This window comes from Symphalangus syndactylus, chromosome 6 (assembly GCF_028878055.3).
Source record: "Symphalangus syndactylus isolate Jambi chromosome 6, NHGRI_mSymSyn1-v2.1_pri, whole genome shotgun sequence".
Lineage (NCBI taxonomy): Eukaryota > Metazoa > Chordata > Mammalia > Primates > Hylobatidae > Symphalangus > Symphalangus syndactylus.
This window is the reverse complement of record NC_072428.2, coordinates 57,808,518-57,827,757: the sequence shown is the minus strand read 5'-3', so window position 1 is coordinate 57,827,757 and position 19,240 is coordinate 57,808,518. Positions and strand designations below refer to the sequence as shown.

Here is a 19,240-nt window from a genome sequence, read left to right as displayed (position 1 = left end):
ACATGGGTCGGGTCACAGTGCTGCCTGGTCCCATCTCAGCACTGATCTGGATGTGTGTATGGTCCCATGAGGCCAGGGGCTGGGCTGGTCCCTGCTCTACCTGCATGCCTGGCCCAGCACAAGGCACCAAATCCACCTGGCACCCAAATGACAGGGTCAGAGAAGACGGTGAGGCAGCCCCTTGTATATCAAAAGGTGCCAGGGAGGGGGTCCTCCATCAACCCTCCCCATGCGTGCCCAGGCCACAGCAGGCTCTCAGGAGGAAGGTGGTGTGCAGACGAAAGCCCTGCCCACTCCCTGGCTCCCCTGGGCGCAGCCCAGTAGCACGGATATCATTGAAGGCCAGGCAGGCCTCCTGCGAGAGCTCCTCACTGCCCAGGAGCTTCTTGAGCAGCGCCTGCTTGAGCGGCTCCCGTGTGTGGCTCCACAGCCGGTCCTTGCCTCGGGCCTTGGACACCATGACGCGGCTCAGCGTGTGCTTGGGTGGGGGCCTGCCACAGCATAGGGACCGTCAGCAACACCCCACCACTGGCAGCCCTGGGGAGAAACCCCCAGGTTGTGAGACCCCCACCCACCCCTGTGCACAGAGGCTGAGGGTGGGCATCAGGCCCTGCTCTTTACTGCCTGTCACTGGGCCTTCCTTTCTCAGCTGTGAAACCCCAGCGGCCAGAACACCACGGGCTGTGTCCCAGCCTCCCCCACCACCCTGCACCCCCTGTAGAGCTCAGTGCACACCACCTTCATCAGGAAGCTTCTCACTGCCCCCCCACCCCCTGCCCCAAAAGCATAGTCATCACAGCGCTGGGCACGCAGAATCCCAGCTGCCTGCTTCCAGCCCGCATCCCCACCAGGACTCAGTCTCGAATGCCCAGCCTGGGGTGGGTGCAGTGACATCTCTTGAAGGAAGATAAGATGAGACACATAGGATGGGTCATCTTGGCCAACAGAAACAGCCCTCCAGCTCCCTCTGACCCAGGCCCTGCTCACAGGTGGGAGCTTCACAAAGCAGCCCCAGCACATGACCAGACAGTAGCGGAAGCCTACAGCTCCTAGCCCTGTGGCTCCCATCCTTCCCCAGGAGGCATCACCTGAAGTAGTCATAGGAGAACTCCTCCAGTGTGTAGGGCTTGGCACGCATCTCGGGCTCTGCCGTTCGCAGCTGCAAGAGCCGGACAACGTCCTGCCTCTGGTCGGGAGTCATGGTGACCAGGGCCTAGGGGCCAAGAGACAGGGCTCAGGTCAGCTCTCCACCTGCGGCCACCAGGATCAACATGGTATACCCTGGAGCCTTCTGGACTCTGGGAGACTCTTCAGGGGGACGGACCCCATGCCTCATTCTGACCCTGCGAGCCCCGTTCCTCCTTGGGGTCTCTGAGGTCCCTGCTGCCTCCTTTGTGCTGAGCTCCGGGCCCTTCCCCGGGTGTCTGATCAGGTTGGGTCGGTCGAAAAGCCTGGACGAGGCAGGGGAACATGGTGTGAGAGCTGCCTCATCCACTGAGCCTGGCTCAGGAGCCACTGGGGAAGCTGGGCTGTGAGTCCTCAGAGCTGCTCTCAAGGGGGCTCCAGAAGAAGCAGGGCCCCCTTCCCAACTGTGCCCCCACTGCCTGTTCAGACAGTGCAGGTGATACACCTCTCTCCCGGCCCCACCCCTTGGCAGTTCCTCATCTGATGCCATTTCTAGGCCCCTCCCCACCTGGCACAGGTTTGAGAGCTGCCCCAACTTTAAATGTGTGGTCCCATAAGATCCCAGGATCATCTTCACAGATGCACTAGACCATTAACCTATTGTACAGCTGTGGGAAGTGGACAAAGAGGGGTCTAATGGCACCTCCCACCCATCTGCCGCCCCCAGGCCACATACCACAATCTCCCGCGGTGGCATGGTGACAGTGGGCATGACGTACACACAGTCGGTGGGGAAGTCCCCACGCTGCTTGGTCCTCTCGTTGATGCCGTTGGCCCAGCCCGAGTTCATGACCTGCTCGCCCGTGTCGTGGTCCAGGATGATGAGGTCTCCCTTGACAAAGCTGAGGAAGCCTGACTCCTCGCCTGCTGTAGAGCAGAGGTGAGTGGGACCACAGGGTCAGAGACAAGCTGAGTTGGAACATCTTCCCACAGAAGAACTGAGGTGTTATCACTCGTGTCTGCCCACTTGCCACTCTTCCTCCACCTTGTCACAACTCTCCATACAGAGACCATCACCAGAGTGGGCAACGCTCCTGCTCAAAAGCCTTCCGTGGCTCCTCATGGCCCTTGGGAGGAAGCCCCACACTCCTAGGCCTGTTGTGAGCGGGTCTCCCGGACTCCTTCCACCTCGCCTCTCCTCCCTCGCTGTGCCTGTTCCCAGCCAAACCAAGCTGTTTGCAGTTCCCTGGACAGGCCAGCTTTCTCCCGCCTCTGTGCTGGCATCACGCTCAGCTCTCTGCCCGCTGTCCTCTGCTCGCACGGGCTTCCTCCCTGGACCCTAGTCTGCGTGGAGCCTCTCCTCTGGGCTCCTGTGGCTCTGGGCTTCCCTGCTTACTGCACTGTCACAGGCCTGTCACTATCTGCTTCCCACCCACCTCCCCACTGAGGACAGGGTGGGGTCATTTCATCTTTGTCTTTCCCACACTTGGTCAGGGCCTCAGTGGCCTCAGGCAGAGTAGTTGTTATTGCTGTTATCACTTGAAGATGGTGGGTCTTTTGAGAACACTGAGGAGGACCCTGATCTAACTTGGAGAGCTGACAGAGATGAGTATTGAAGAGCCAGAAGAAGGGAGGGAGAGGAGGTTCCCCACAGGCCACAGATTGAAGGCACGGGCTTCTGCTCTTTGGTCTAGCTTCAGGGGAAAGATGGGAACAAGATCCTAGCACCCTTGAGTGCCAAGGCTAAGACCACAGGGCATGGTCTGTGACATGGTTTAGATATTTGTCCCCTCCAAATCTCTCTGTTGAAATTTGATCTCCCAGTGTGGCGGTGGCCTAGTGCGAGGTGTTTGGGTCATGGGGGTGGGTCCCTGATGAACAGTGTGGTGCCGTGCTCACGGTAATGAGTGAGTTCTCACTCTATGTAGTCTCTGCGAGAACTGATTGTTTAAAAGAGCCTGGCAGCTCCTCCTCTCTTCCTTTCTTCTGATGCAGGCACCCCTTCTCCTTCTGCCATGAGTGGAAGCTTCCTGGGGCCTTCATCAGAAGTAGATGCTGGTGCCATGCTTTTTTTTTTTTTTTTTTTGAGATAGATGAGGTCTCACTCTTGCCCAGGCTGGACTGCAGTGGCACAATCGTGGCTCACTGCAGCCTCCACCTCCTGGACTCAAGCAATCCTCCTACCTCAGCCTCCTGAAGAGCTATGACTACAGGCACATGCCACCACACCCAGCTAATTTATTTAACGTTTTGTAGAGACGAGGGTCTCACTATGTTGCCCAGGCTGGTCTTGAACGCCTGGCCTCAAGTGATCCTCCCATCTCAGCCTCCCAAAGCTCTGGGGTTGTAGGCATGAGCCACCATGCCCAGCCAGCACCATGCTTCTTGTAGTGCCTGCAGAACTGTGAGCCAAATAAACCTCTTTTCTTCATAAATCTCCCAGCCTCCAGTATTCCATAATAGCAACACAAATGGACTAATACAGTCTGCATAACACCCTGACCCCCAGTGCCAGGCAGCACATACATACACTCACCGGGGTTGGGGTTATCCTGCAGGGCCACAACATACTTAGATCTCTTCCGGAGCCCCTCTAGGAAGGTGACCACCAGGTCACGAATGTCCTCAGCATTGCTGGAGGTGAAGGTGTATTCGTCCCCCTTGATGGTGGCCAGCGTGAAGCTGGGGGCTGTCGTTTTCGCTCCCCTGCAGGACCAACACGGAGAACAGGGCCCCGCCGGGGTCAGTCCTGCCCAGCCTGAGTGAGGCGCAGCACAGCCAAGATCAGAGCAGCCCAGTGAGAGCCAGACACGGCACTCCCTGAAGGAGATCAAGGCCAGTCGAGTCAGACATGCCCCAATCAGTGGGAGACGTGGCCCAGCTCAGACACATCTCAGGCTAAGTCAGAGCTGGTCTGGCCAGAGTCAGGCATGGCCCAGAGGGAGACCCACACTGGTCTGGCCCACTTCTCCTTTGCCTGTCTAATTCCTAGTCACCCTTTAAATCTCAACCTACGTGCCACTTCCTCCAGGAAGTCCTCCCTGCCCTTCCACAGCCCTGATCATACCATGCTTTAAAATGGCCTATTCAATGTCTGTCTCCTCTCTTGACTGAATATCCAAGAGGACAAGGACTATCTTGTCACTACTGCATCCTGTGTGCCTGGCATGTGTCTGGTCAGTGCTGGACACAGTCTGACTCCAGCCCATATCAGACACAACCCAAAGACACTGCTACAAGCCCCAGATGGTGGGGGAGGGAGCCACTGCACTGCTGGGAAAGCCAGTCAATTCCAGCAACCCACCCCACCATTCCACCTATGTGCACTGCGCTTCGCAGTTTATAAAGAGCTCTCCCATTTATTATTGCATTCATTCCTCACCACTGTTATGGGAGAAAAGTATTAAGACTCCTGTTTTAGGAATGAAGACATAGAGTGAGTGCTACCCAGGCTCCTGAACCCCAGGTCAAGCTCTTTTGTACACACTCGCCTGCCCCTGCCTGTCCTGACAGCCCAGTCCTGTCTCAGAACAGCCTTAATGTGCTGTAAAGCCCAAGCCCATCCCTCCACTAGAAGGTGCCAGAGGGGTCTGCACAGTGCGGCACAAACTGCCCAATCACGTGCAACCAGGCAGGTCACTTCATGCCTCTTCACTTCCCGTGACCCGCAGGGAAGCTCCGGCCCCTCTCCTTCCCGTCTGTCTGCGTCTCCATGCGGCCCTCCTCACCTGCTGCTGGACACAGCCAGGATCTCTGGGAAGGACAGCTCCAGAAGTACCTGCTCCTGCTCATCCACAAAGTACACGCCCGTCCAGTTGACGGCCACGATGACATCATTCTTGGGGAGGCTGGGGCCTGGGGTTGAGACCAAGGCACTGAGAGGCAGGCCTCCCACCCCCAGGCTCAGCCCTTCCCAATCTCATAACGGCCAGGCATGTGGCAATACACTGATTTCTATTTTACAGATAGGTAAACTGAGGCTCAGAGAGCACAAACTCACTACGTGGCAAAACCCAAAGTGCAGTAGGAAGAGAGTGTTGAATTGGGAAATTGGTTTGGGTCCCACTCCTGCCATTGGTCTTTGTGCAGCTTTGGACAAGTCCCTGTCCTGTACTAAGGTGTGATCTGGGGAGGGGTTGGACTGAGGCCCAGGACTCCCTCTGGCCCCGGTACTTGGTGGTTCTGTGAACAGCAGCATCAGCACAGGGCCTGGCACAGAGCAGGTGCCCAGTAACGATGGCCCAAGGATGGCTGAGCCAGTGGCCTGTGTGGGTTTGTATCGGCTACTCTCGACTTCACAGAGTCGGCCCAGCAGGGCTGGCCCTGTCTGAATCCTGGGCCACCCTGTTCTATACACAGTATGTGCCTTAATGAATCAATCCTCACTCAGTTTTTCAATCCCGTGTACCACTGAGCACATAAGATGTGCCATGGAGTCAGGACCCGCTCAGCAGCATTGACCAGAACAGACCAAGCATCCCGTAGGCAAGAGTTCCACTGATGGGGGCCTCTGGCTCAAGCCATTTCCCTTGCCTGTTGTGGGCTGGAGCTACAGAGCAAGGGACTGGGAATATCGCAGGCTGGGGGTACCTGAGAATTTGTAGGCTTCGTAAAACCTGGAGAAGAGCAAGGGCCACTTGAAGCGGGCATAATTGACCACATCCTCTTTGACCTTCTGGGCATCAGTTCTCCTCTGGGCATAAATCCCCTGGAGGGAGAGAGGGACAGAAGACAATGTATGAGTGAGTTTGCTCTAAAAATCAGCTACTGCTGCCTTCTAGCCAGGAGCAGCTTGGGGCTCTTGCACCTCCTGTGCATCGTGGCTTTGCCCTGCTCCCATCTGTCTGCAGCCACCCTGTCCCCACCTTTCTCATTCATCAACATCAGCGAGCACTTTTGAGTGCCACCTCTATGCAGGTGCTGGGGCCCAAAGTCAGAGAAAGCATAGCTGCCCCTCCAGGGAGTTCCCAGTTTAGCAGAGACAGAGAAGCAAGGATTCCAGCCAGAGAATGTGGGAGGCCCAAGGCCCCAGGTCAGTAGGAGGCGTGTGCTGGTGCAGCAGAGGTATGCGCAGGGCAGACTGGGAAGAGAGGGAATGGGGACACAGCGTGGGGAGCCAGGTCCTGGGGGACTGTGAGTGCAGCCACAACTGCAAGAAACTGATCTGGTGAATCTGGGAGTTAGAAAGATCAGTGTGTCAAGGGAGAACTGGAGCCTGGAGGTGAGGTGATCCGTGAGGGGTGCTGCTGTGCTCTTGGTAAGATACAAAAGCACCAGCATTGTGTTTCTCTAAAAATATTCCCCCAAGCCCTAGTGAGAACTCTGGGGTTCTGGGGTAGCATTGGAGGGGTCAGAGTGAAATCCTGGTTTTTATAGTATGTAGACACAGGCGTAGGTAAGGGTGGATGTGTATGCCAGCTCACAGACAGCCCCATCTCCACCCATGGGAGAGCCCACGAGGAGTGCCATCCTGAGATCAGTGAGAATTCAGAAGCAAAGGGCTCAATGTCACCAACCCAAGCTCAAATGACTCAGAGAAAATACATATGTAGGCAGAGAGACAAATCACTGAGCAAGTGTGGCTATCACCCAGTGAATCTGGGAAGTGAAGTGCACACAGCAGTCCTACTTTTTTGAACGTGCAATTTCTCTGTAAGTTTGAAATTATTTCAAAATGAGATGTTTTCAAAACACCTCTCTGTTATGGACTGAATTGTGCGCTTCCTTCCCCCACCCACCATATTTGCATATTAAAGTCCTTACCTGCAGCAACTCAGAATGTAACCCTATTTGGAGATAAGATTTTTTTTTTTTTTTTTTTTTTTTTTTGAGATGGAATCTTGCTGTTGTCCCCCAGGCTGGAGCACAATGGCATGATCTTGGCTCACTGCAACCTCCACCTCCCGGGTTCAAGTGATTCTCCTGCCTCAGCCTCCTTAGTAGCTAGGATTACAAGCACCCACCACCACGCCCAGTGAATTTTTGCATTTTTAGTAGAGACGGGGTTTTGCCATGCTGGCCGTGCTGGTCTCAAACTCCTGACCTTGTGATCCGCCCGCCTTGGCCTCCCAAAGTGCTGGGATTACAGGCGTGAGCCACCGCACCTGGCCTGGAGATAAGGTCTGTAAAGAGGTCACTAATGAGATCTTTTGGGTGGGCTGTAATCCAGTATGTCCGGTGCCCTTTTAAGAGGAGGATAATTTGGACCCAGACATGCATGTGCACACATCACCGTGTGGTGACAGATGGAGAAGATGGCCATCTGCAGGCCGAGGGGAGAATTTTCAGGAGAAAGCCCCTGCTGACACCTTGATCTTGGAGCTCCAGGCTCCAGAACTGGAAGGAAATACATTTATTTCTGTTGTTGAAACCACCTAGTCTGTGGCACTTTGTTATGGCAGACCTAGAAAACGAACAGTGCACCCTCCCACCCTACAAAAACTGTGATTCACAACTGTCCATTCTATGAGGGGCCTGGCCCAGGGCTCCATGACAGACGCTCTGAGGAGCTCCAGTCCAGGAGAGACCCAGCTCAGCTGTGGGCTCCAAAGGGCAGAAACCATGTCTGTCCCACAAAGGGCTGTGTCTCCAGGTCCTGGTATCGTGCCCAGCACATGACAAGTGCCCAAAATAAAATGAATGCATAGTAATAGCACCCCACCCAGGACGTACCACATGCCACAATGGCAGTGAGCCCCGAGGAGGCCCTCAGGGAGGTGGGGGTGGAGGCTGCAGCTGTTTGGGAGGCAGCTGGACAGGCTGCAGTGGCTGCCGGCACGTGAGGGCCAAGGGAGAGGAGGCGCCTCAGGATGAAGGGCAGGGCTCTCACTTGAGGGACAGAGGGGTGGCAGGGAGGAGATGCTCCTCCTCTGAAGTGGGGTTCAGGAGGGTAAGGGCCTCGGGGGAAGCAGGCTGGCGCAGGGAGCACTCAGGACTCAGGGAGAGGCGGAGGCTGGCGGGGAGCTGACCAGAGAAGGCACACGGTCAGGTGGAGGGCGGCACAGGGCTCCCGGGTGAGGACAGAGGCCGCGAGGTGGAGGGGTGAGACCATGGGTCTGTGGTACCCTCAGACTATGGAGCCCTTGACTTTTATGCAGGGACAATTCTCTTGCACAGCCAGGGCCATGGAAATGAGGCAGCCTTGGGTCCCCTGCCAGCAGCCAGTGCTCCCACCTTCTCCCCATCTGGATAGCCCTGCTCTACTTGGCCAGGCTCTTAGCTTGGGAGGGAACCACTCATGGCTGGTCATGGGCCTGGGCTCCAAGCAAGGGGGTCAAGGGGGCCTGTCCCTAAAGCTCCCCAGGCAGGAAGTTGGGCTGGAGTTCTTTTAGGAAAAAGGAGGTGCAATTCCTAAAGCTCTGTCTAGCGTCCACTGCCACTCCTGAGCTGCAGCTCTGGAAGCTGTAGCACCAAAGAGTGGCTGGCGCAAGACCAGGAAAGGCGCCCCAGTACCCATGGCCCCACAGAGGCTGCAGGGTTAAGTTTGATTCCCTCTGTGTGCCTGGCACACAGATGGCAGGAGAATGAGTGGGCTGATGTCCAGTGAAGGAAGGGCCACTGGGAGGTGGGAGGTCAGGTGCCATCCCATCCCCCACAGCCCCAACAGACAGGTTCAGATGAGGGCTGGGATCTCCTTGGTTGTTGAAGTCCACATCCCTTCTCTAAGACTCCTCCCAGCCCTTCTACCTTCTTGTGGGCGGCGATGGCCAGCTGGGCCCACTTCTCCAGCGTCTTCAGGGGCGTGATCTCGCGGTCGGGGATGTAGGTGGGCACAAGGTTTAGGAGGCGCTCCAGGATCATCTCAGAGCCATAGTCCACAAAGTACTGCTGGGAGGCCAGCTCAGCCAGGTCATCCTCCTAGGTTGGGGGAGGCCTCGGTCATGCATTGGCCCAGGCCCCTCCAGGAAGCCCATCCACACCACCAAAGGCTCCAGGCCCCTCTCCTGGCCCTGCCTCCTATAGCTCTCAGAGCCTGGCCTTTGGGACCCAGGCTTCTCACTGATTCACCAGGGAATTCTTGTCTGCTCAGAGGAACCATGAGCTCCCCAAGGGCAGGGCCACACCCTCACCTTCTCCTGGATCCCTTTGGCACTGGCATGGAGCTGGACTCTGCCCAGGGGCACACGAAGTGACGCAAAGAAACAAGCCAGCCCATCGAGCAGCCACTGCACACTCAGCCCTGTGAGACAGTGACCAGAGCTGACAAACAGCAGAAGAGGAAGTGTCTGCCCTGGAGAACGGGAGACACCTAGGGTCTGCTGGTGGGGTCAGAGTGAGGGGAGTGCATCACTGTGACTGCCTCCATCATCACCGTTAAGCACTTGGTGGATAGTTAAAGTGGTTAACAGCTGGCAGGATCTACTGCAGAGGGTTCAGAGAACCAAGTGGCCACTGGGCATTTGCCCCTTATCTGCCTGGCCTGGTGCACAGCAGCCCCAGTGATGCCTGCCTAGGACTCCCCAGGGCTCCAGCAGCAAGGGCATAGAGAAAGGCTCTTGGGGGCCTTGGAGGCAATAGATATTTTCCAACCAGTTTGAAATATTTCAGAGTGTTAGCAACTGATGTGGCTATACTAATGCACTCTGCCTGAATATTTGCTTACCACCGATACCACCATTATCATCACCACTACCACCAACAAAACTACCACCACTACCTCCACCATCACCACCACTACCACCGACAACACTATCACCAACATCATTATTGCCTCCATCATCACCATCATCACTACCAACACTATGCCTCCACCATCACCATCATTATCACTACCAACAAGTCATCACCAACACCATCACTGCCTCCACCATCACCATCATTACCAACAACACTGTCATTGTCAACACCACCATCACCACCTTTACCATCACCACTGTCATCACTACCAACAACACTGTCATCAACCCAACACCATCACTACCTCCACCATCACCACCACCACCATGATCACCAACATCATCCCTACCTCCAATATCACCACTGTCATCAGTACCAACAATACCATCATCACTAACATCACTACCTCCACCATCACCAACAACACCATCACTACCTCCACCCACCATCACTACCATCATCAGTACCAACACCATCACTACCTCCACCCACCATCACTACCATCATCAGTACCAACACCATCACTACCTCCACCCACCATCACTACCATCATCAGTACCAACACCATCACTACCTCCACCCACCATCACTACCATCATCAGTACCAACACCATCACTACGTCCACCATCACCACCAACCATCATCACTATCTCCACCATCACTACCTCCACCAGTGTTACTACCACCAACCATCCTCTTCATTTCCATCACCTCCTTTCTCATCCCTCCATCACAACCACCAACAGAACCATAGCTACCATTACCATTATCAAAAACAAAACAACCACATAACTCCTGTCCTCAGAAAGACAAAAAAGAATACACATTTGCAAATTCTGATCTCAAGGAATGGCTGTATTTCTCATTTAATGCAGCGCTTACTAGACATACTCAGAATGGTGCAGCAGGTCCTGCGGCACATCCTCTGCAGCACACACCGTCACTACAGCAGTGTGGGGGCCTGCTCCACTGGTGGAATTCAGGACCTCCTCAGAAGCCCTTGCTCCCGCCATCTCGCCTCTCCTCATGAGACCCCTGAAGTAGGCGGTGTCCATCCAGGAGCCTGAAGAGTGCTGACTGTAGTCAGGCTCACCCCAGCCTGAGCTGGGTGATGATGATGACTCACAGAGGAGCACTCAGCCCAAACGTGGAAAACAGGAGGCTGTGAGCCAAGCGAGCCTGGCGGAAGATTCCCTCCCACTCACCTTCTCACACCTGTACTCCCCAAACTTGACTCCTCGCACCACCTGCTGGTAGATGAGGTTGGTGGCCACGTTGTCCTCGGAGGGGCTGTGCCAGGGCGTGAAGACCTCTTTGCGGAAGAAGAGCCTCCAGGGGGCGTTGCGCTCCTGGGCGCCCTGCTCCTTGGCATACTGCTCGCACTGGGAGATGGCGTCCATGACATGGTCGCTGCCACTGCCCAAGGAGGACACCTGCGGGCACAGCAGGGAGGGGAGCAGGCATGGAGTCAGGGAAGGACTATAAGGAGCCTCAACAGGGCCAACGGTCAGTTCAGACAGAAGACCGAGGCCCAGGGAGGGGCAGGGACACGTCCAAGGCTCCCAGGAGGCAGACCAGATCCCAGCCCTGGGCTCTGAGCCGCACTCCCACCATTGCCTTCCTAGCCTCAGTTCTGGGCACAGTGACGTGGGAATTCCCATTTTCTAGTGGAAGCCTTTTGGGAAACTGAACAGACAGTACCTGGAAACACAAGAGCATCGGTGAGAAAAATCCAGGCAAACTGTGTCCAGCAACATGGTACCTCCCCTGGGCTTGTGGGCGGGGGCCCCTCTGCTGAGCATGACGTTGCTGGGGGTGGAGGCAAAATCACCCAAGCCCCAGGGCCCACTCAGCCAAGGAGGCTCCAGCCTCCGAGGTGAGTCTGCGGGACACCCACGCTCCGGCTGCTTGAGGGCAAGTGTGAAGGAACTCCCGTTTGCTGAGGAGTTTCTCCATCAGATGCCATAGCAACCTGAGAGGGAATTCCATTCCCATCTGCACACAAAGGCTGCGCAGCCCTCCCATCAGCCTGTGCCGTGCTCTTCCTTCAGTACCAGGAGAGGATTCACTGGGCTGAGGACACAGGACTGAGGACATCCTACTGCTGGCTTTTCCCTTGGGTGCTGAAGAGCTCTCAGCAGTTGTTTTTTTTTTTTTGAGATGGAGTCTCGCTCTGTCACCCAGGCTGGAGTGCAGTGGTGTGATCTCAGCTCACCACAACCTCCACCTCCTGGATTCAAGTGATTCTCCTGCCTCAGCCTCCTGAGTAGCTGGGACTACAGGCATGTGCCACCGTGCCCCACTAATTTTTGTATTTTTAGTAGAGATGAGGTTTCACTACATTAGCCAGGCTGGTCTCAAACTCCTGACTTTGTGATCTGCCCGCCTCAGCCTCCCGAAGTGCTGGGATTACAGGCGTGAACCACCACACCTGGCTGAGTTGTCGGCAGTCCTGAGGAGTCAGGCAGAGCTGATTAGCACAGGCTCAGGGGGAAACCGAGGTGCTCAAGGGTGAGTAGCCCTGGCCAGTAGGTGGCAGCACTGGCGGCCCGGAGTGGGGCCGAGAGGAGGTGCTTCCGGGCGGCCGTACCTTGTCAAACAGGGCAATGTAGAGGGAGAACCCGAACCGATCCTTGAGAGAGATCTTGTCGGCCAGCGCGTTGCAGAGTTCCTTGGCTGTGGTTGCCGAGTCCGTCAGCAGGGTCTTGGTGGTCCCGTCCATGAATGTCACAGGCAACATGATTGGCTTCTTGGACTTGGTGGCCTGGAAGTGCCCCAAGAGGGTTTGTGGGGTTCCTTCCCTTCAGACCTGCTTGCCCCTCTGGACTTTGGCTCTCTGCTTTCTGTGGGGTTGGAGCTGCCCCAGCGCCCCAGGCCCCAACACCTCACTGGGACACTGCTTGTCCCCGTCACAGGTGTCCAGGGAGCCCTGCTGTGCACCCCACCCCAATGGCACCTTTAGGACCCGAGCCAGGGCCTGGGGCTGAGAGGTCAGGCACTGCCACAGGCCAGGGGTCTCTGCTATCACTTCATATAACCTTCACCATGTGGCAGGTAAAGGCATTGAGACACAGAGGGAATCTCCTTTGCCCAAGTCGTCTTGACCATAAGGCCAGCAAATGGAGTCCCTCATCCTTTGGGGGCTTTTCTGTTCCGATGGGCCTGGGGTTCCAGAACTTGAGGGTAGGTGCTTGAGGAACCACAGAATCTCAAAGCGGGGAATGTTTCTGGGGCACTTGAGTGCACTGGACACATACACACACACACGCAGTCACGCATGCGTGCACACATGCACACACTTGCACACACTCTTGTGCACATGCATACGAGCACGTGCACACGCACGAACCTGCAGCTCCAGCCAGCTGGGCGGCTGTGTCCGTGTCCCATTGACAAAGGTCCTCCTCAGACGCTCTTCACAGTACGGGGCGTAGCCAGGCGGGCCCCCGTGGATGAAGTTCCGCAGGTACTGCAGCCAGAGCACCCACTGAGGCGGCCCCACCACGGCCCCTGGGGCTCCCCACGTGGATTCCGAGGGCAGCCACCAGGCCCTCCCCGGCACTTGGAGGCCACTGCTTCATGCCAGGCTGCTTTCCGTGGCTTCCCTACCCTCTCAGCTCCACCGCCTATTTCCAGCCATATCTGTGGCCTCCCCCTAGCTCAGCCTAGCGGCTCCTCCCCATACCCCTTCACAGCACCAGCCAGTCGGGTTGGTCCTGCCATGACCTGCTCCACTCTGACCCCAGCGCCCAGGGCCTGCCCCAAGACGAGGGTGCAGAGGGCCTGGGACACGCTCCTGTCAGACTCAGCCCCCTCCTAAGTAGAATGGGACTGAGGGGCGTGTGGGGCAAAGAGGTGGCTGCCTGAGAGGAGGGGGTGCCAGGAAGATGGGGCTCGGTAGGGGGTGGCCGGGTGGGCCTTGTGACCAGGCCCTTTGGAGCCGCTGGCTATTGCTGTCCCCACAGTGCTGGGACAGGGCCTAGCTCCCCTGCCCACTCCAGGAGGCCAGGCACCTTCCTACCTTGACAAACTTCTCTGAGGGAGCGAAACAGCCCACGCAGAGAGACACGAGAATCCAGCCCCGGGCATAGCTGCTCTTGGAGGGGTTGTGGGTCAGCTGCTTGCTGATCTGGCAGTAGATCTCGTCCCTGGGCAGGCAGCAGGGCAAGGGAGGGGGAATCACCCCAGAGGAACAGCCCCGGTCCCTACCTCCTCCCAGTAGCCGGTGGGACAACACACAGCTGTCCTCTCCAACTTCCCAAGACCACCTAGGAGGAGGCAGAGTGAGTCTGGGTGGCAGGGCTGAGCCAAGGGCTGGGATCTGACTTTGGAGACAGGATCATCAGGCATAAAGCACCTCCCCAACTCCAATCCAGTTCCCACAGCCAGGGCCCCACCATCCAGGGTGGTGCGTATCCTGCTCTGGGCTCAGCAGCCACAGCCACAGGTGACCATGCTAATGAGAAGCACAGTCTCCACCTCTGCCTCGTTCCTAACCAGCTGGTGGCCCAGGCAGGTGAGTTCGCCTCTCTGATCCCAGCCCATAGTCACGGCAGCAGGTGCAACTTCTACCCATGGCAACGGACAAAGCAGAAACAGGAAAAGCATCCTGGGGTGTCACTAGGGGGTGGAATGAGTAGGGACTTTGGTATATTTCTGTAATGTTTGAATACTTAAGGGACCATGTATGACTTTTGTAATGGGATGAAAACAAGGTAATTTCTTGGTGTTCATTTTAAAGGAATCCTTACAAGATTGCTGTGAAGATGAATGAGCCAAGGCTTATGATGCACCTAGCACAGTGCCAGGCACAGTGAACCCCTCATAAATGCCAGCTGCAATTATTGCTGTCCTTGTTCTTGGGAATGGTTCTTCTCTTCTGCAAACTGGGTATTCTAAGACTGAAGCCTGCCTGTTCAAGGACAGGGGCAGGACCCATGATGATGCAGTGACTGCCAGGGGCCACTCACTGCTGCTCTTCTCTCCCAAAGGACAGGGCTGGGATTACCTAATTCAGTGGCTCAACAGTTTTGAGAGTTTATAATTTCAAAGAAAATTCTGAAGTTACCCATTTTTTTATCATGATAAATGAGAACATTTATAACACACACAACCTGCCCACTATCTAGATCCCAATTATCTCATAAAACAAAGGTAATTTTAAATTTCCAAACAGTAGGAAGGGCAAAGTCTCAGAGCAGTCCTTTAAAGAAAACAAGTTTAGCTTTAGAAACATCCCTCCTTTTCCCACTTTGCCACAGACTAGTGAAACATTATCACCTGCAGCTGGGAGTCTTCATTCACTTTACAGATAGGGAGACAGAGGCTGAGAGCAGGGAAGGATTAGCCGTGTGAGGCCCCTCAAGGAGTTGACACCCCAGCCTTTGGACTCTTGGTTCAGGGCTCCTGGCACCGTGTTTTCTAGAAGTGTCAGCTTTAGGTATGATGGTGAGATAATTTGGAGGCAAATTCTTGCCTGTGAGACATGCCTGCAGCAGCTGCTTTTTCCTCCTGTTGGCGGATGGCCCCGGGCAGTGTGGCCACCCCAGTGAGGTAGTGACTAGCCTTGGGGAGATAAAAACGGGGGCCTGATAGGAGGCAGGAGGCCTAGTCACCCCTGGGCAAATCTCTTCCCCACTCTGGACCTCAGTTTCCCCATCAGGAAAGTGGGGGCTTGGTCCCCGCCTCATCCTGCTGTCCTCCCAACCAGCAGGCACACATTCATGGCATCAGCTCTCCCGACAGACCTGTCCTGTGCAGACTGTTCTCAGAAAAGTCCTAGCCCTCCTCTCATCAGCTGAGTTGATTTTTTGGTGGCTCCTGGTGATGCCTGGGTCTTCCCTTCAACTCCCCAAAACCCCAGGGACCTGGGTAAAGGCCTCTCCTGGCCCTGTGGGGAAGGAGGTACTTGTAGGATTCCCAGGCACGTGGCCCCCAGTAACCCTGACCGTGGGCCTAGGGTGGGTGACTGGAGGTGAGCTGGCGGCAGCGGGGTTAAAGCAGGAAATGCATGTTGGATGATGATGATCAAAGCTACCATCTACGGGGCGCTTACTATGCTCCAGGTCTGGTGCTACATACTTTTCATAGCTTTATCTTCCCACAAGCCTATGTATGAGGTAGCTACTGCAGGCACACCTCATTTTACTGTACTTTATTACACTTCGCAGACATTGCATTTTTTACAAATTGGTTTATGACGACCCTGCATGGAGCAAGTCTACCAGCACCATTTCTCCAACAGTATGCGCTCACTTCCTGTTTCTGTCACATTTTGGCAATACTAGAAATATCTCAAACTTTGTTATTATATTTGCTGTGGTGATCTGTGATCACTAATCTTTAATGTTACTATTGTAATTGTTTTGTGCACCATGAATCGTGCCCATAGAAGATGGCAAACCTAATTGATAAATGTTAGATGTGTTCTGACTGCTCTACCGACCAGCCATTCCCCCATCTCACTCCCTCTCCTCACGCCTCCTGATTCCCTGAGACACATTCATATTGAAATTAGGCCAGTTAATAACCCAACAATGGCCTCTAAGTGTTCAAGTGAAAGGAAGCGTCGCACATTTTTCACTTTTAATCAAAAGCTAGAAATGATTAGAGAGGAAAGCATGTTGAAAGCCGAGATAGACCAAAAGCTGGGCCTCTTGTGCCAAGCAGTTAACCAACTTGTGAATGCAAATGAATAGTTCCTGAAGGACATCAAAAATGCTACTCCAGTGAACACACAAATGATAGGAAAGTGAAACAGCCTTATTTGCTGATACGGAGAAAATTTTAGGGTCTGAATAGATCAAACCAGTCACAACATTCCCTTAAGCCAAAGCCTAATCTAGAGGAAGGCTCTCTCTTCAATTCTGTAAAGGCTGAGAGAGGTAAGGAAGTTGCAGAAGGTAAGTTGGAAGCTCACAGAGATCACCTCATGAGGTTTAAAGCAAGAAACTGTCTACAAAATATAAAAGTGCAAGGTGAAGAAGCAACAAGTGCTGGTGGAGAAGCTGCAACAAGTTTTCCAGAAGGTCTAGCTAGAATCATTGATGAAGGTGATTACACTCAACAACAGATTTTCCATGTAGATGAACCAGCCTTCTATTGGAAGAAGATGTCATCTAGGACTTTCATAGCTAGAGAGAAGTCAGTGGCTGGCTGGCTGGCTTCAAGGCTTCAAAAGACAGGCTGACTCTCCTGTCAGGAGCTAATGCACTGCTGACTTTCAATTGAAGCCAATGCTCAGTGACCATTCCAAAAATTCTAGGGCCTTTAAAAATGATGTACAAGGGGCTGGGCACAGGGGCTCACACCTGTAATCCCAGCACTTTGGGAGGCTGAGGCGGGTGGATCACATGGTCAGGAGTTCAAGACCAGCCTGGCCAACATGGTGAAACCCCGTCTCTACTAAAAATACAAAAATTAGCTGGATGTGGTGGCGGGCACCTGTAGTCCCAGCTACTCGGGAGGCTGAGGCAGGAGAATTGCTTGAACTCGGGAGGCAGAGGTTGCAGTGAGCTGAGATCGTGCTACTGCACTCTAACCTGGGCAACAGAGTGAGACTCTGTCTCAAAAAAAAAAAAAAAGAATGATGTACAAGGAGATGAATGTTATTTTCATGCCTGCTGATGCAACATCCATTCCGCAACCTATGGATCAAGGAGTAATTTTGGCTTTCAAGTCTTATTTAAGAAATACATTTTATAAGACTATTGCTGCCATAGATAGTGATTCCTCTGGTGGATCTGGGCAAAATCAGTGGAAAAGCTTCTGGAAAGTATTCACTATTCTTGATGCCATTCAGAATATTCATGATTCATAGGAGGTCAAATTATTAACATCAATAGGAGTTTAGAAGAAGTGGATTCCAACCTCTATGAATGACTGAGGGGCTCAAGACTTCAAGAGGAAGTAACTGCAGATGTGGTGGAAATAAATAGCAAGAGAACTAGAATGAGAAGTGGGGCCTGAGGATGGGACTGAGTTGCTGCAATGTCATGATCAAATTTCAGTGGATGAGGAGTTGCCTCTTAGGATGAGCAAAGAAAGTGGTTTCTTGAGATGAAATCTACTGGTGAAGATGCTGTGAACACTGTTGAAATGACAACAAAGGATTTAGAATATTGCATCAACTTAATTGATAAAGCAGCAGCAGGGTTTGAGAAGATTGAATCCAATTTTGAAAGAAGTTCTACTGTGGGTAAAATGCTGTCAAACAGCATTGCATGCTACAGAGAAATTTTGTGTGAAAGGAAGAGTCCATTTATGCAACAAATCTCACTGTTGTCTTATCTTAATAAATTGTCGCAGCCACCCCAACCTTCAGCAACCACCACTCGGATCAGCCAGCAGCCATCAACATCAAGGCAAGACCCTCCAGCAAACAGATACAACTTTCAGATGACCATTAGCATTTTTGGCATTATTTTCTAATCAAGGTGTCTACCTTTTTTAGACATAATGCTATTTCATACTTCATAGACTGTCGTACAGTATAAATACGACTTTCATATGCACTGGGAAACCAAAATATTTGTGCGGCTCTCTTTACAGTGATATTTATTTCTGTGGCCTTCAAATGAACCTGCAATGTCTCCAAGGGATGCCTGTTTTATGATTCCCCCTTTACAGACAAGGAATCAGAGGCTTAGAGAGATGAAATAACTCCACCAAGGTCTTAACTCCACCAACTAGCTAGCAGCGAAGCCAGACCCAGGCCTGCTTGGCTTAATCTCTTGCTAGGTTGACAGAGGCACCACTCAGCCACCAAAAGACTTCCAGGCCCCGGTGCCCCCGCCTCCCGGCACTGACCGGAGTGCTGGCCGCAGGATGCCATTGCCGATGATGAAGTGCAGCTTCTCCAGGTTGGAGGTGGGCCGGTCCTCCAGCATGCTGTTGCCCTGCACTGTGGACTCCCCGTCATGCAGCCTCTTGGTCACCTGGGCCAGAGGGAGAGGACAGGGCGGGTGAAGTTAGGGGCGTTCCCCTGCCAGCCAGGGCACCAGCATCCGAGGCTGCCTGCTCCCCAGAAAGCAGAATCTAAGGAGTAAGCACAAGAACTGGGCTGCCCATCACTGTCATTACCCCTGCCACGTGCACAGCAGATGCTAGGCCAATAACTGGCTCACACAGCCGGGGCACACTGGCCCGGTGCCACCCACTTCTGGGGACAGAGCTCCTCTGGCCGTCTCCTTGATACCCTGCACCCCACACCCCACCCCAGGGAGGTCCTCTCAGCCAGGACAGGGACATGATCCTCTGACTCCAAGCGGGACCCCTATCTCTCTGGGAGAGTATACCTGGAGTATACCCCAGGTTCCAACCGCCAGTCACCACCACCCTGTCACCAACACCCTTAGCCCCGATGTGACCAGCCTCACACCAGTTCTTATGTTTCTCCTCTCTCATCCCACACAGCCCATAGCACAAGCCCCGAGCTCTGCCCAGAGGATGTAGGGTGAGTGAGAGGCGAGCGGTAGGAGTGGGTGGTGTAGACGGGGA

General features: G+C 54.2%; 1 protein-coding gene across 3 annotated transcripts in view; it reads right to left on the bottom strand.

Moving 5' to 3' along the window:
• Positions 1-19,240, bottom strand: part of MYO7A (myosin VIIA) — a 78,861-nt gene that overhangs the window by 11,728 nt on the left and 47,893 nt on the right. For 2 of the 3 annotated variants that reach the window (XM_055283026.2, XM_063641402.1), the window contains exons 25-36: positions 18,551-18,678; positions 13,764-13,890; positions 13,092-13,211; positions 12,333-12,506; positions 10,948-11,175; positions 8,812-8,982; positions 5,716-5,833; positions 4,854-4,980; positions 3,662-3,831; positions 1,862-2,052; positions 1,089-1,213; positions 334-491 (exon numbers count right to left, since the gene is read on the bottom strand). In XM_055283026.2, the coding sequence (XP_055139001.1) occupies positions 334-491; positions 1,089-1,213; positions 1,862-2,052; positions 3,662-3,831; positions 4,854-4,980; positions 5,716-5,833; positions 8,812-8,982; positions 10,948-11,175; positions 12,333-12,506; positions 13,092-13,211; positions 13,764-13,890; positions 18,551-18,678 (1,837 nt within the window). Of the gene's footprint in view, positions 1-333; positions 492-1,088; positions 1,214-1,861; positions 2,053-3,661; positions 3,946-4,853; positions 4,981-5,715; positions 5,834-8,811; positions 8,983-10,947; positions 11,176-12,332; positions 12,507-13,091; positions 13,212-13,763; positions 13,891-18,550; positions 18,679-19,240 lie in introns of all 3 variants that reach the window. The other variant, XM_055283025.2, reaches the window with a different exon arrangement.